This window comes from Ailuropoda melanoleuca, chromosome 2 (assembly GCF_002007445.2).
Source record: "Ailuropoda melanoleuca isolate Jingjing chromosome 2, ASM200744v2, whole genome shotgun sequence".
Taxonomy (NCBI): domain Eukaryota; kingdom Metazoa; phylum Chordata; class Mammalia; order Carnivora; family Ursidae; genus Ailuropoda; species Ailuropoda melanoleuca.
The window spans coordinates 49,349,963-49,366,336 of NC_048219.1; the positions used below are offsets into that span (position 1 = coordinate 49,349,963).

Sequence of the window (16,374 nt, forward strand, 5' to 3'; positions counted from 1 at the left end):
CGGGGGGGCGGGGGCAGAGGGAGAGAGAGAATCTCAAGCAGTCTCCATACTTAGCACGGAGCCTGACTTGGAGCGCCATCTCACAACTCTGATGTCATGACCTGAGCTGAAATCAAGTGGATGCTTAAACGACTGAGCCACCCAGGCACTGCCCCCAATATAATTTATTTAAAGCAAATTTTAAAGGATGTCATTTGTTATATTGGGTAAGGCTAAACATTACCAGAGATTTTATTAAACATAAATTTTACAATATAATAGTTGATAAAATAAAGGTTTTAACTTCAAATAATGTCTTTATCATATATCACACAAAATTAAAAAGTGATTTTTTTAAAGTATTAAGGCTTCCCAAAAGCTATTTAGAAGTTGTTTTTCTTTGTTTTTAAGTTAGGAAATACTAAACTACAGAGATGGAGAGCTTTTCCTCTTATTTTACAGTTGAGAAAACTGAGGCTCCTAAAAAAATGAACCATTTGTTCAAAGGCCAAAAACAAATAGATGGCAGCTTCTAGATTCAAATTCAAGATGATCTGAATCTGAAATTCATCCTCTTAATCACTAATGCTAATGTGTGGCTTAGACAGTGGCAGTGGGAGCTTGGTGGGGCATGGGGGGGTGCTGAGTGGTATTTCAAAGACAAAATCTGTAGGCAATGCTGAGAGCTTAGAGACATGATGAGTAAGGGTTCTTTTCTAGCTGAGAGATTTAGGAAAATAGTGTTGCTACCATAAAATACCATAAAATAGAAAAATAAATAAATAAGCAAGATAGGAATTTCATTTAGGGAAAAAGGACCTGAGATTGATTGTGGCCTTGCAAAGTCACAAGTAACATTAAGACTTACAGGCAGAGCCGTCCTATAAAGCATTTGAAAATACAGGTCTTAGATTCTGTTGAAAGTCAGTGCTGAAAATGCAGATTCAGGATCCATCAACTAAGGGTAGTGGCTGAAACCAGAACAGGTAAAAAAGAATGAGAAGAGAATGAGAATCTGGAGACATGACCTAAAAGCAGTAACATGATCTAAGCCTCAAGGAAGGCCCCCACTTGTGGGCTTAAGGAGGAAAAAATGTGAGCCAAGAAAATAAATAAATAAACAAATAAATAACAAAAAGTTAAAGGAGGACCAGGACAACCTAGAATCATGAAAGCCAAGAAATATAAATATGGCTAAAATTTATTGAGTACTTACCATGGATCGAATCTGTGCTGTGTATTTCACATACATTATCTTATTTAATCTTTATAGTAATTCAAGGAGGTTGATCTGTATATCTTTATTGATAGATGAAGACACAGAGGCTTTGCAAAATTAAGCCAATATGCCCGTCACTCAGCTGGCAAGTCCTAGGGCAAAAACTGGAATGCATGGGGGCGCCTGAGTGGCACAGCGGTTAAGTGTCTGCCTTCGGCTCAGGGCGTGATCCCGGCGTTATGGGATCGAGCCCCACATCAGGCTCCTCCGCTATGAGCCTGCTTCTNAAAACTGGAATGCATGTTTTCAGCGTCCAGGGTCCATTTTCCAAACAGTGGTCTCTAGAGTTTACAAGGCGTGGGAAGAAAATGTTAAAATTGCAATTATTATATCTCTTCTTTTTAAAATTGCATTTTTGTGTATGTTTTACAACAAGCATCCTATATTAGTATGGTGACACATGCATATTTTCTAAATTAATAAGTATATATTTATTGGGGTATATGCTCAAATAATTTACTAATGTAAAGATGCAAAAATATTGGAATCATCTCTATTATTTTATTGAATCATTTCTTTAAACTGCTATACAAAACCACCTTTTGGTCTTGTCCCATCTTCAACAAGAAACTACATTCACTTTCTGTGGCCATGTTGTCTTTTAAATGCGATACTAGTTCTAATTGAGTTAAATAAGAACGATTTATTTCATAGGTTCTTTTCAAGTCATTCCTTGGTATTTTCAGAAATTTTTGAAAGTTTTTGGGTTAATTGGTTCTTTGTAATAGTAAAAGGAACACAGGCCTTAGACCAGACAGAACTGGGTTCAAATATCAACTTTGACTTTTCTGACCATATGACCTCAGACAAATACCTCATTTCTCAGAGCCTCCCGTTTGTTCATCTGAAAACCGGAGATAACATGTACGATGCAGAGTATTGCAAAGTTTAGCAATATCATAAGAAAATAACTTAGCACTGGGCCTGGCATACAGTGGCTACTTTAGATTTTTACTTATTAATTTATTTGAGAGAGAAAGAGAGGGCGCACATGTGGTGATGGAGTGGAGGAAGGGCAGAGGGAGAGGGAAAAAGAGAATCCTGAGCAGACTCTGCGCTGAGCCCAGAGCCCCATGCAGGACTCAATCTCACGACCCTAAGATCATGACCTGAGCTGAAATCAAGAGTCGAATGCTTAACCAACTGAGCCACCCAGGTCCCCCTACAATTGATACTTTTAAAAGAAGAGCAAAAAGTAATAATAGGAGCAGTACTTGTTTACTGTAGAGAATATCTATAGTCAAACCATCAAGTCCCCTCTAAAATCCGGTTACATATACCTTTGGAAAAGTTTTGCCTATACTGACCTTAATTTAACCTGGGTACTTGTTTGAACATAGACAAAAAGTATTTTCCAGATATATGGAGGTCACTGCATACAGCTGTGCAGATTGGGGAATGCCATTTACGTGAGCTACAAGCATACCTTGGAGATATTGTGGGTTCAGGTCTAGAATGCTGCAATAAAGCAAATACCACAATGAAGCAAGTCAGGTGAAAATTTTGGTTTCCCATTGCATATAAAAGTTATGTTTACACTATGCTGTATTCTATTAAGTGTGCAATGGCATTATGCTTAAAAAACAGTGTATATACTTTAATTTAAAAATATTTTATTGCGGGGTCCCTGGGTGGCTCAGTCAGTTAATAAGCAGCTGCCTTTGGCTTAGGTCATGATCCCGGGGTCCTGGGATGGAGCCCTGAATCAGGGTCCTGGGGTTCTGGGGTCTTGGGATAGAGCCCTGCAGATGGATCTGGGCAAAATCAATTGAAAACCTTTTGGAAAGCATTCACCATTCTAGATGCTATTATGAACATTTGTGATTTGTGGAAAGACAAAATATCAACATTAACAGGAGTTTGGAAGTTGATTCCAACCCTCATGGATGACTTAGGGGCTCAAGACTTCAGTGGAGGAAGTAGCTGCAGACATGGTGGAAATCGCAGGAGAACTAGAATTAGAAGTGGACCCTGAAGGTATGACTGCATTGCTGCATCTCATATCAAACTTTAAGAAGTGGATTCCTACGGATGAGCAAAAGCAAGTGGTTTCTTGAGATGGACTCTACTCCTGGTGAAGATATTGTTTGATAGCACTTTACCCACAGTAGAACTCCTTTCTGAATTGGAGACAGTCCTCTGAAACCCTGCTGGTACTTTACCAACCAAGTTTATGTAACATTCTGACTCCTCTGTTTTCATTTCAACAATCTTCACAACATCAATTGATTTTCCCCAGATCATCGGAGGAACCACTAACTACGGCAGCCATCGCCTTACAAAATGTATTTGTTAACTAAGACTTGAAAGTTGAAATTACTAGCTGGTCCAAGGGCTGCAGTATCAATGTTGTGGTAATAGGCATTGAAAGCAACTCTAATATCACTGTACATCTCCATCAGAACTCTTGGATAATCAGGTGCATTCTTAATGAGCAATAATATTTTGAAAGATGTCTTTTTTCTGAGCAATAGGTCTCAACAGTGGGCTTAAAATACTCAGTAAACCATGTTTTAAACAGATGTGCCATCATCTGGACCTTGTTGTTCCATTTTCAGAGCACAGGCAGAGTAGATTTAGCATAATTCTTGAGGGCCTTAGAATTTTCAAAATGGTAAATGAGCATTGGCTTCAACTTAAAGTCACCAGGTGCAATAGCTCTTGACAACAGAGTCAGCCTGTCCTTTGAGGCTTTGAAGCCAGGCATTCACTTGTCTACCTGAGAAAGACCTAGATGGCATCTTCTTCCAGGATAAGACTGTTTCATCAGTACTGAAAATCTGTTGTTTTGTGTAAGCTCCCTGCATTAATTATCTTAGCTAAATAACTTGCTAGATAACTTGCTGCAGCTTCTCCCTCAGCACTTGCTGCTTCACCTTGCTCTTCTATGTTACAGAGAAGTCTTCTGTCCTTAAAGCCCATGAACCCACCTCTGCTAGCTTCAGACTTTCCTTCTGCTGCTTCCCCACCTCTCTCAGCCTTCGTAGAATTGAAGAGAGTTAGTTAGGGCCTTGCTCTGGTGTAGGCTTTGGCTTTGGCTTAAGGGAGTGTTGTAGCTGGTTTGATCTTCTATCCATAACTTTCTCCATATCAGCAATAAGCCCATTTCACTTTCACTTTCTTATCATTTATGTGTTCACTGCAGTAGCACTTTTAATTTTCTTCAAGAACTTCAAGGTATGCCTTTATAAAAACAGTGGCTCCTCCTATTCTTGTATAGAGCAGTAGCCCTAGAAATTATACTGGCAAAGACATAGAGGCCCAAAGATATGGCACCCTCAACAGAATTAAAAGAGATGAATGCCGCTGCCCACACTTGCATTGGTTGGTGTGTTAAATGCTTGTCTGCTTGTTTGATGCTCTTTGCAGATCTGTACTCCTGACTTGGTGGTATTCTTGGCTTGTGCCAATCAGAGGCTCAAAGAGAGATTACTGAAGCGTGCAGAGCAACAGGGGCGGCCTGACGACAATCTGAAAGCTACCCAAAGGAGACTAATGAACTTCAAGCAGAACGCTGCTCCATTGGTCAAATACTTCCAGGAAAAGGGGCTCATCATGACAGTAAGTTAGCTATACTTTTACATGTCCAGTATAAGAACAATCTTTCAGATTTCTAATTCACCTGTTCTCATTTAGAAACCCTCTTTACTTTAAAAAAAAAAAAAGTGGCTTTCCTTGGACTTTGAATCCAATGGGAAAAAAATTGATAATTTTTACCCGCTTTGCCTTTATTAAGTCATTTTGATAAAAATACTTTCTCTTTAATTTTATAAAAAATGATAAATTTTAACCTTGGCTAGAATCCTATAGCCCCCAAAGGAAAAAAAAAGGCTTTTTAAATAATAATTTGAATCATCTTAAGTAGTGCTTGCCTGATTTCCCAACTCTTCTGTCTGTGGAAACCTAATAAAATTGATAGACTTAAAAACACATAGTTGACATAGTGTTACATTAGACTTATATTGTAAGTGAGGTTTTATCACAATGTACCACATAAGGAAATGAGACCCTGATGGCACAAAAAAGTTTCCTAAGGGTTTGACTTGCTTAAAGAGGTAATACTGTCTGAAAATGGAAGGCATTGATCTTTCTGCTCCATTAACACAATGCTAATATTAATGTTTTCATAATTCGTTTGTTCTGTGGTTAATGATACTCAATGTACCAATGAAAGATGAGACTGAATCATTATTTCATACAGTTATTAGAATACAGGAAGTTAGAGGTGAAGATTCAGCTAAATTTTAATCCCATCACATCAGAAATTCAAGTATTAAAACAGAGGAGACAAAGGAATCATTGGCCATCTGCAGAAAACATTTTATGGAGGAAGACACTAACATCAGAGGAGCTTCATGAGACCTGGATGGAGGCAGAGCTCAGCAAAACCCTCCCCCCAGCCCTTAGGTCTTTCTCACCAGACCAGAGATTCCCATCTGGTGAGGTTACAAAGCCTAGTAGGCAATCTGATGAAAATAATGCATGTCCTTCTTAATAAAATGCACATAAGATTTTTTTTTTTTTTTTTACAAATTTTCGGTAAATCTACTGAAGCTCATCCACAGAGCCTATGACCTAGCAATTACTGGGTAAAAACTCTCTTCATTAGACTAAGATGCCCTTAGATCTGAGACAGTCACGACACTTGAATAATAATCTCTTTGCAGCCTTTTTAGCTCTCTAAAGAAATATTTATTTGAATTTGCTCTTTGAGTCAAAGTTGTCATGTCAGAGAACTGTAAATCTGATCTGAAAATTGTTCACAGTGCCAGAGTTCATTTTATAGTCTAAAAGAGACATTGAAAATAGGAAAGATTCAAGAAAATCAGGGCGGATGTTTCTCTGACTATTTTTGCTGGAATTTTCCCCCGTTTCTCTTTCAAATTACCGACGCTGACTTCTGCATTGTGTCATGAAAAAAGAAATTTACCCTACAGACCAAACCCCCAACTGCAAAGTGCAGAGCCAGAGGTTTAATTGATGTTTGCAAGGCTTAAAGGTATTACCAGAGTGTCTCTGATTACTCCCTGCCTGTCACATTCGTCATCACAAGCAGAGCAGATTTCCCAAATGAATGCAGAGTGGGGATTGTTAATTTACTAATATTTTGCATGGAGGTGAAATGCCATTGCCTGTAATTGAGGGAGTCAATAACAATGTGGATGACAGCCTGTAACCTCACTGCTAAAACCAAATAAGCTTTAGGATAAATGCCTCTAATTACTGGGAGACTTGCCTTGGAAAGTCACCTTTTGAAAAGTGGTGAATGCAAACACAGGCTAGGCTCTGGGGAATAGAATTAGAAAATTTCGTCTGTCAAAGAAGCAGGTACTGCATCCTGAATCACATGTCCTCCTTCAGAACATGGATCATAGTTCGGTTTTGGAATTAAAATATATTTGGTAGCATTTCTATCTTTAAAGATGAGTTAAATAATAAAAACAATCATCCATATTAATCACAAGTATATTAAGATTTTAATTAAAAAACTGGGAGTTAATAGAGCAAACCCAAGTATTTCCTTTTCTCTGTAGTTTTTTTCTGTTGCTTCTACCTGCCCCTCTTAATTGATTCATCTATTCATTTAGTAAATAATTATTAAGAATCACTGGGTGCCAGACACTCTGCTAGGTGCTAGGGATGCAAAGCTAAATAAGCAAAAGGTAAGAAACTTTATTTTGTTCCCTTACATATTACAAATTCCTAGAACAGTACCTGCCTGGTACATAGTGTGCTCCCAGTAAATGAACAAAGCTTAGAGTCTGTGGGGAAAGAGATACTAAACAATGAGTTATTAAATGTGATAACTGTCACAAAGGAGAATGTACAAGGCATCCTCACATATGTCATGCACCATGTTAGGAACTGAGTAGAACAGACTCCTCCCACCCACAAGAAGATTAATCGTTTATCTTGGTGTGAAGTTCTTAAAGACCACAGAAACCATATCCCTCTTCATCAGTCCAGTTGAGAAACTTCATCTTGGTGCTTCTCTTCCTTAGGGCTTTGGAGTCTGAAACCCTCACTTGAAGTCTTATGCTCCAATGCCATTTAATAAATTCATGATGCTCTAGGACTTGGTCTCTATCTATAAATTGGAGATGATGTTACCTACCACATCATGTTGTTGTATGGGTGCAATGAGAGAATGTCTGTACCATGGCAGACAGTGGCAATGCAGAGGCCATGTTTAGGGAGCATGATGCAGTCCCACTGCCTGGCTCATCTAGATTCCACCTGTGCCACCTACCTCCTGCATGACCCCCTGCAGGCTTCTTATCCTCTCAGCTGCCTGACCTGTGAAATGCATACAGTCATCCATCCTGCCTCAGTGTAATTATAAGGAGTAAATGGATATCAAGTGTTTAGAACAGTTCCTGGAACGTTGTAAGGACAATTCAAGTGAGTGATACTGTTTATAATTCTTGTCTTTGTTCCTCTCTCTTCCCTTCCCCTCTCATCCCATCTTTTGGAACCTACCATCACCACTAACAATTCTGTGTTCTTTGAGGGTTCTCTGTTGACTTTTCTCCCATAGATAGATTAGTGAAGAAATCCAAAATGAAGAATCTAGGTTTTAAAAACTTCATGCCAAATTCATTTTTTTTTGTTAGCGGTTTTTAAATTGTCCCAGTGCTTTTTTAACTTCTATATTGTCTATCTAATCAAGCCATATAATGGTTGCATCTGAACAGTGCGATTGGATTGTAGGAAATACCAGCTCATTTTTTTTTTTCTTTTTTACTTCATCATTGACACTACCTATTGACAGATCTGAGTCAAGAATGAACCCAGTGTGGGGCGCCTGGGTGGCATAGCGGTTAACCATCTGCCTTCGGCTCAGGGCGTGATCCCGGCATTAAGGGATCGAGCTCCACATCGGGCTCCTCCGCTATGAGCCTGCTTCTTCCTCTCCCACTCCCCCTGCTTGTGTTCCCTCTCTCGCTGGCCTGTCTCTATCTCTGTCAAATAAATAAATAAAATCTTAAAAAAAAAAAAAAAAAAGAATGAACCCAGTGTGACTGAAGAGAAAACCTAATCAAAATAGACAGGAAAACATGCTGTTAACTGAATACTGTATCTTATTGACATGGTTCCCATCACATGGACCTTTTCATTTTTATTCTTTTATTATACTTACCCATATACAGCCATCTGTGCATCAATTAAATGCTATGAAATCACAAGGCTAGGATATTAGGTACTTCGTAGAATCTTTTCAGACAAATTTGTGTGTTGTTTTTTAACTTATTATAGGATCAAATGTAATTGCTCATCATACCTTTTACAGCTCTGTGCTCCTAATTAAGTTAGGTGCAATGAGTTCCCCAAGTTTCTCAAGAGTTTTGTTTTGAAATTTGTTTATTACCGGGACCAAAAAAGCTGCTTATTTAGTCTTACTGAGTAAGCTCTGTTTCATGACATTTTGAAGCACTGGGACTTGATGAAACTATAGAACTCTTGAACCATAATTTCCCTTCTATAGGTTTTTCAAAAGTCTCAATAATATATATATATAATGATAATTTTTTATCTTTATTATTTTTTAAAGATTTTATTTATTTATTTGACAGAGATAGAGACAGCCAGCGAGAGAGGGAACACAAGCGGGGGGAGTGGGAGAGGAAGAAGCAGACTCCCAGCAGAGGAGCCCAATGTGGGGCTCGATCCCAGGACTCTGGGATCATGCCCTGAGTCGAAGGCAGACGCTTAACGACGGAGCCACCCAGGCGCCCCAATTTTTTATCTTTATTTTTAAAGTTTAAAGAAACCCTAGTCTGTTTAAATCATCCTCACTAAGATGGATGAAACTTATTGAAGAAATAGTATTAGGTAAGACAGGTCAAGCTTAAGTAAATTTGATGAACTCGTTAAAAAATATGCACAGTTTTGTTCATTGTTTTAAGAAAAAGATCTTCTAAAATAAAATAATAGGGTAGGATGTAATATTTGTATTGTTATTTTCCAAAATGCACTGTGCTGTTGATCCAGCCAGAAAAACATGCCACTCGCCAGGGAAAGGGTTACACATTTATGTACATTGAATAAATGCTACTTAATATAGATAATAATCAGTGAAGGTCCACATTTAGTTTTAGACTCTGCAGTAAGCAAATGGTCATTTTTTTTCTGGACTTGTTATAGGAGGAAGCAAGAGAAGCATAACTTCAAGTGAGAAGTAAGCTGTAATCATAAGATGTGTAAAAAGGCCTACTATTTAATACCTAGACTTATCAATTGGATTTCTTCAGCCAGGAAAGGCATAGACTGAAAAATGTTAAAGTCAGGATTATTTCTCATTCACTAACACCAATTTTCTGGGAAAGTGGGTGAGGGACTAATTTTAAACTGTCTTATTAGCAAGGCCACGTAAACCAGTGACTTCCTAATTTCAATAGTGAATAGATCAGGGGGCGCCTGGGTGGCACAGCGGTTAAGCGTCTGCCTTCGGCTCAGGGCGTGATCCCAGTGTTATGGGATCGAGCCCCACGTCAGGCTCCTCTGCTATGAGCCTGCTTCTTCCTCTCCCACTCCCCCTGCTTGTGTTCCCTCTATCGCTGGCTGTCTCTATCTCTGTCAAATAAATAAATAAAAAATCTTTTAAAAAAAAATAGTGAATAGATCAGAAAAGAATTTTTTTAATTGGGGCTAAGATGAAGTTAGTTTTTTAAGACTTTATTTTTTAGAGTAGTTTTACGTTCATAGCAAAATTGCAAGGAGCATAAGGGGATTTCCCAAACACTCCCTCCCCCTAAACATGCATAGCCTCCCCCACTATTAAATCCCTCACCGAAGTGGTATATTTGTTATAATTGACAAACTTATATCAACACATCATAATCATCCAAAGTTCATAGTTTATCTTATGGTTCACTCTTGGTGTTGTACATTCTATGGATTTAGACAAATGTATAATGGCCTGTAATCCATCATTATAATATCATACATAGTAGTTTCACTGCCCTGAATCACCTCTATGCTCTGCCTATTCATTCCTCCCCACCTCTTGCCATTCCCTCACCCTGGCTTCTAGAAACCCGTGATCTTTTTGCTATCTACAGTATTGCCTTATCCAGAATGTCATATGGTACGTAACCTTTTCAGACTGACTACTTTCACTAAGGTTCTTCTATGTCTTTTCATGGCTTGAGAATTCATTTCTTTTTAGCACTGAATAATATTCCATGATCTGAACGTACCATTCACTTGATGGACATCTTGGTTGCTTCCAAGTTTTGGCGATTATGAGTAAATTTATTATAAATATCTATGTGCAGGGTTTTTTTTGTGGGCATAAGTTTTCAGTTTGTTTGGATCAATGCCAAGGAGCATGATTGCCGGATCGAATGGTAAGAGCATGTTTAGTTTTGTAAGAAACTGCCAGACTGTCTTCCAAAGTGGCTATTTTGCATTCCCACAAGCTATGAACTGGCGTTCTTGTTGCTCCATATCGTCATCAGCATTTGTATTTCCTGTCATCGGTGTCCCGGATTTTGACCATTTTTATAGGTGTGCTAGTGGTATCTTGTTTTAATTTGCATTTCCTAAGTAGCTTTTTTATTTTACAGAGTGAGGACATTGAGGGGAAAAAATCTAGTATTACTCCTGTTAGAAAGGCATATTTTTAGCACACACACAAAAAATTAGGGAAGACATGGTTACAAATAAAGTCTCTAAATAAATCTATTTGGCTTTAAGCAAAGCTCCCAACATTTGCCTTTTTTTTCTTTCATTTTACGGTAGATAAGGGACTACTTCATCACAGACTGGCATCAGTGCTGGGGAACCACTGGCAGAGAGAACACATCCTTGTCAAAACTACAGTATTGTTAATTCACCAGATATCATCCCTGAGCCCCCAGGTAACCCCTTATGCCCCATATCACTCCCTTCAAATACGAGAATACCCATATTATATATTTCAAATTCACCATGAAACTATGTAGTTCCCATCCCACCAGACACTCATAGCCAAGGGAAAATAAACGGGAATAGTAAAAGTTAATTTAAACAGAACTGAATAGGGGCGCCTGGGTGGCATAGCGGTTAACCGTCTGCCTTCGGCTCAGGGCGTGATCCTGGCGTTATGGGATCGAGCCCCACGTCAGGCTCCTCTGCTGTGAGCCTGCTTCTTCCTCTCCCACTCCCCCTGCCTGTGTTCCCTCTCTCACTGGCTGTCTCTATCTCTGTCGAATAAATAAATAAAATCTTTAAAAAAAAATAAAAAAAAATAAACAGAACTGAATAATTATTTGTTAATTAACTTAGTTTCATAGGAATCAACACTAACATTTAAACACAAGTACACTTACCTCTAAACTGCCAGTGCGTCGCCATTGGTGAATTATCACCATCTCCGCTATCACCACACGGGATGGAGGAAAAGAATTCTAAATAGCATAAGCCCTCAGCCGATGCGGCAACTCACCTAAACATAAGAAAGGCAATGAAGATACTTTGTAACAGTTGACCCAAATACAACCATTCTCTTAAAATCACTCAGAGGAAAATCTCATTGCTTCTCAATACTTGAAGTTGATGAATTTGTAAATAGGTAACATAGTGAAGCTGTATTTCCTTTAAATACCGTCACTTATTGTATCCTGTTTAAATATTCATTGTCATGTAATGAAAAGGCCCATTAATTCCTTTTGGGTGGGTTTAGTAACTAGACAAAATATAGTCAAGGAGTAGTTTTCAAAGGTTAACAAGAAAGGCTATAGAGGGGCGCCTGGGTGGCACAGCGGTTAAGCATCTGCCTTCGGCTCAGGGCGTGATCCCGGCGTTCTGGGATCGAGCCCCACATCAGGCTCCTCGCTATGAGCCTGCTTCTTCCTCTCCCACTCCCCCTGCTTGTGTTCCTTCTCCAGCTGGCTGTCTCTATCTCTGTTGAATAAATAAATAAAATCTTAAAAAAAAAAAAAAGGCTATAGAGGTATTCTGGCACATACTTACTTGGGTGTCAGTGGTGTATATGTGTGCTGGATATATGGCCCTCTGAATTGTTTTAAATTCAATTTAAAAAAAAACTAAATAGACAGTGCCTTCTGGCATGAAACCTGATACTGTTAGAACCTCAGTGTGAAGAGCCCAGAGGAAACGTGAGAAATACCCATTTTGGCTTGAATACAGGGCGGCTTATAAGGATTCACACTGTCTGGGCAACAAACATTTATTGAATCCTACTGTGTGCAGAGGCAACAAGACAAAGCTGCCCTAGAAAAACTACTGTTCTTGTTGTAAGAGAGTAGTATCTCAGTAGATTTTTTTGAATGGATATTTGGATTTTTTTTAATTAACATATAATATATTATTGGTTTCGGAGGTACAGGTCTGTGATTCATCAGTCTTATATAAAACCCAGTGCTCATTACATCATATGCCCTCCTTAATGTCCATCACCCAGTTACGCCATCCCTCCATCCCCATCCCCTCCAGCAACCCTCAGTTTGTTTCCTGAGATTAAAAGTCTCTTATGGTTTGTCTCCCTCTCTGATTTTTGTCTTCTTTTATTTTTTCCTCTCTTCCACTATGATCTTCTGTTTTGTTTCTTAAATTCCACATGTCATGAGATCATATGATAATTATCTTTCTCGGATTGGCTTATTTTGCTTAGCATAATACCCTCTAGTTCCATCCATGTCATTGCAAATGGCAAGATTTCATTTTTTAATGCCTGAGTAATACTCCGCTGTGTATAGCTATATCACATCTTCATTATCCTTTCATCTGTCGATAGACATCTGGGCTCTTTCCATAATTTGGCTACTGTGGACATTACTGCTGTAAACATTGGGGTGCATGTGCCCCTTCTTTTCACCACATCTATATCTTTGGGGTAAATACCTAGTAGTCCAATTGCTGGGTCATAGGGTAGCTCTATTTTCAACTTTTTGAGTAACCTCCATACTGTTTTCCAGCATAGCTGCACCAGCTTGCATTCCCACCAGCAGTGTAGGAGGATTCCCCTTTCTCCACATCCTTGCCAACATCTGTAGTTTCCTGACTTGTTAATTTTAGCTGTTTTGACTGGTGTGAGGTGGTATGTCATTGTGGTTTTGATTTGTATTTCCCTGAGGCTGAAAGATTTTGAGCAATTTTTCATGTGTCTGTTGGCCATTTGTATGTCTTCTTTGGAGAAATGTCTGTTCATGTCTTCTGCCCATTTCTTGATTGGATTATTTTTTCTTTGGGTGTTGAGTTTGATAAGTTCTTTACAGATTTGGGATACTAGTCCTTTATCTGATATGTCATTTGCAAATATTTTCTCCCATTCTGTCGGTTGTCTTTTGGATCTGTCAACTGTTTCCTTTATTATGCAAAAGGTTTTTATCTTGACAAAGTCCCAATAGTTCATTTTTGGCTATGTTTCCCTTGCCATTGGAGACATGTTTTACAAGAAGTTACTGCGGCCGAGGTGGAAGAGGTTGCTGTCTGTGTTCTCCTCTAGGATTTTGATGGATTTCCTGTCTCACATTGAGGTCTTTCATCCATTTTGAGTCTACTTTTATGTATGGTGTAAGGAAATGGTCCAGTTTCATTCTTCTGCATGTGGCTGCAATTTTCCCAACACCATTTGTTGAAGAGACTGTCTTTTTCCACTAGATATTCTTTTCTGCTTTGTCAAAGATTAGTTGACCATAGAGCTGAGGGTTCATTTCTGAGTTCTCTGTTCTGTTCCATTGATCTATGTCTCTGTTTTTGTGCCAGTACCATACTGTCTTGATGATTATAGCTTTGTAATAGAGCTTGAAGTCCAGAATTGTGATTCCGCCAGTTTTGGTTTTCTTTCTCAACATTCCTTTGGTTATTTGAAGTCTTTTCTGGTTCCATACAAATTTTAGGATTATTTGTGCCAGCTCTGTGAAAAAAGTTGATGGTATTTTGATAGGGATTGCATTGAATGTGTAGATTGCTCTAGGTAGCATAGACATTTTAACATGTTTATTCTTCTGATCCATGAGCATGGAATATTTTTCCATCTTTTTGTGTCTTCCTCAATTTCTTTCTACAGTTTTCTGAGTACAGATCCTTTGCCTCTTTGGTTAGGTTTATTCCTAGGTATCTTATGGTTTTGGGTGCAGTTGTAAATGGGACTGGCTCCTTAATCTCTTTCTTCTGTCTCATTGTTAGTGTATAGGAATGCAATTGATTTCTGTGCATTGATTTTATATCCTGCCACGTTGCTGAATTCCTGTATGAGTTCTAGCAATTTTGGGGTGGAATCTTTGGGTTTTCCTCACAGAATATCATGTTATCTGCAAAGACTGAGAGTTTGACTTCTTCTTTGCTGATTCAGATGCCTTTTATTTCTTTTTGATGTCTGATTGCTGAAGCTAGGGCTTCTAGTACTATGTTGAACAGCAGTGGTGATAGTGGACATCCCTGCCATGTTCCTGACCTTAGGGGAAAAGCTCTCAGTTTTTCCCCATTGAGAATGAAATTCACTGTGAGCTTTTCATATGTGGTTTTTATGATATTGAGGTATGTTCCCTCTATCCCTACATTGTGAGGAGTTTTAATCAAGAAGAATGCTTTAATCGAGAAAGGATGCTAGTTTTTTCTGAATCTATTGAGAGGATCATATGGTTCTTGTCCTTTCTTTTATTTATATAGTGTATCACATTGATTGAATTGTGGATGTTGAACCAACCTTGCAGCCCAGGAATAAATCCCACTTGGTTGTGGTGAATAATCCTTTTAATGTACTGTTGGATCCTATTGTCTAGTATTTTGGTGAGGATTTTTGCATCCATATTCATCAGGGATATTGGTCTGTAATTCTCCTTTTTGGTGGGGTCTTTTTCTGGTTTGGAGATCAAGGTAATGCTGGCCTCATAGAAAGAGTTCGGAAGTTATCCTTTCATTTCTATTTTTTGAAATAGCTTCAGAAGAGTAGGTATTAATTCTTCTTTAAATGTTTGGTAGAATTCCCCTGGGAAGTCATCTGGCCCTGGGCTCTTGTTTTTTGGGATTTTTGATTACTGCTTCAATTTCCTTGCTGGTTATGGGTCTGTTCAGGTTTTCTATTTCTTCCTGTTTCAGTTTTGGTAGTTGATATGTCTCTAGGAATGCACCCATTTCTTCCAGATTGCCTAATTTGTTGGCATATAGTTGCTCATAATATGTTCTTATAATTGTTTATATTTCTTCAGTGTTGATTGTGATCTCTCCTCTTTCATTCATGATTTTATTTATTTGGGTCCTTTCTCTTTTTGTTTTGATAAGTCTGGCCTGGGGTTTATTGATCTTATTAACTCTTTCAAAGAACCAGCTCCTAGTTTCATTGATCTGTTCTACTGTTCTTTTGGTTTCTATTTCATTGATTTCTGCTATAATCTTTATTATTTTTCTTCTGCTGCTAGGTTTAGTCTTTATTTGCTGTTCTTTCTCCAGCTCCTTTAGGTGTAAGGTTAGCTTGTGTATTTGAGATCTTTCTTGTTTCTTGAGAAAGGCTTGTATTGCTATATACTTCCCTCTTGGGATTGTCTTTGCTGCATCTCAAAGATTTTGAACAGTTGTGTTTTCATTTTCATTTGTTTCCATGATTTTTTAAAATTCTTCTTTGATTTCATGTTTGACCCATTCTTTAGTAGGATGCTCTTTAGCCTCCCTGTATTTGAGTTCTTTCCAAATTTCTTCTTGTGTTTGAGTTCCAGTTTCAAAGCATTGTGGTCCAAAAATATGCAGGGAATGATCCCAGTCTTTTGGTACCAGTTGAGGCCTGATTTGTGACTCAGTATGTGAACTATTCTGGAGAATATTCCATGTGCACTTGAGAAGAATGTGTATTCTGTTGCTCTAGGATGGAATGTTCTGAATATACCTGTGAAGTCTATCTGGTCCAGGATGTCATTCAAAGGCCTTATTTCCTTGTTGATCTTTGGCTTAGATGATCTGCCCATTGTAGTGAGGGGGGTGTTAAAGTCCCCTACTATTATTGTCTTATTATCAATGTGTTTCTTTGATTTTGTTATTAATTGGCTTATATAATTGGCTGCTCCCATGTTAAGGGCATAAATATTTATACTTCCTAGATCTTCTTGTTGGATAGACCCTTTAATTATGATATAGTGTCTTTCCACATCTCTTATTATAGTCTGGTTTAAAATCTA

General features: G+C 38.4%; 1 protein-coding gene across 2 annotated transcripts in view; it reads left to right on the plus strand.

The window, feature by feature from the left end:
- The window catches only part of AK5 (adenylate kinase 5), a 234,947-nt gene that overhangs the window by 47,572 nt on the left and 171,001 nt on the right, over positions 1–16,374 (plus strand). For both annotated transcript variants that reach the window (XM_019802846.2, XM_002922313.4), the window contains exon 6: positions 4,628–4,819. In XM_019802846.2, the coding sequence (XP_019658405.1) occupies positions 4,628–4,819 (192 nt within the window). The remainder of the gene's footprint in view (positions 1–4,627; positions 4,820–16,374) is intronic.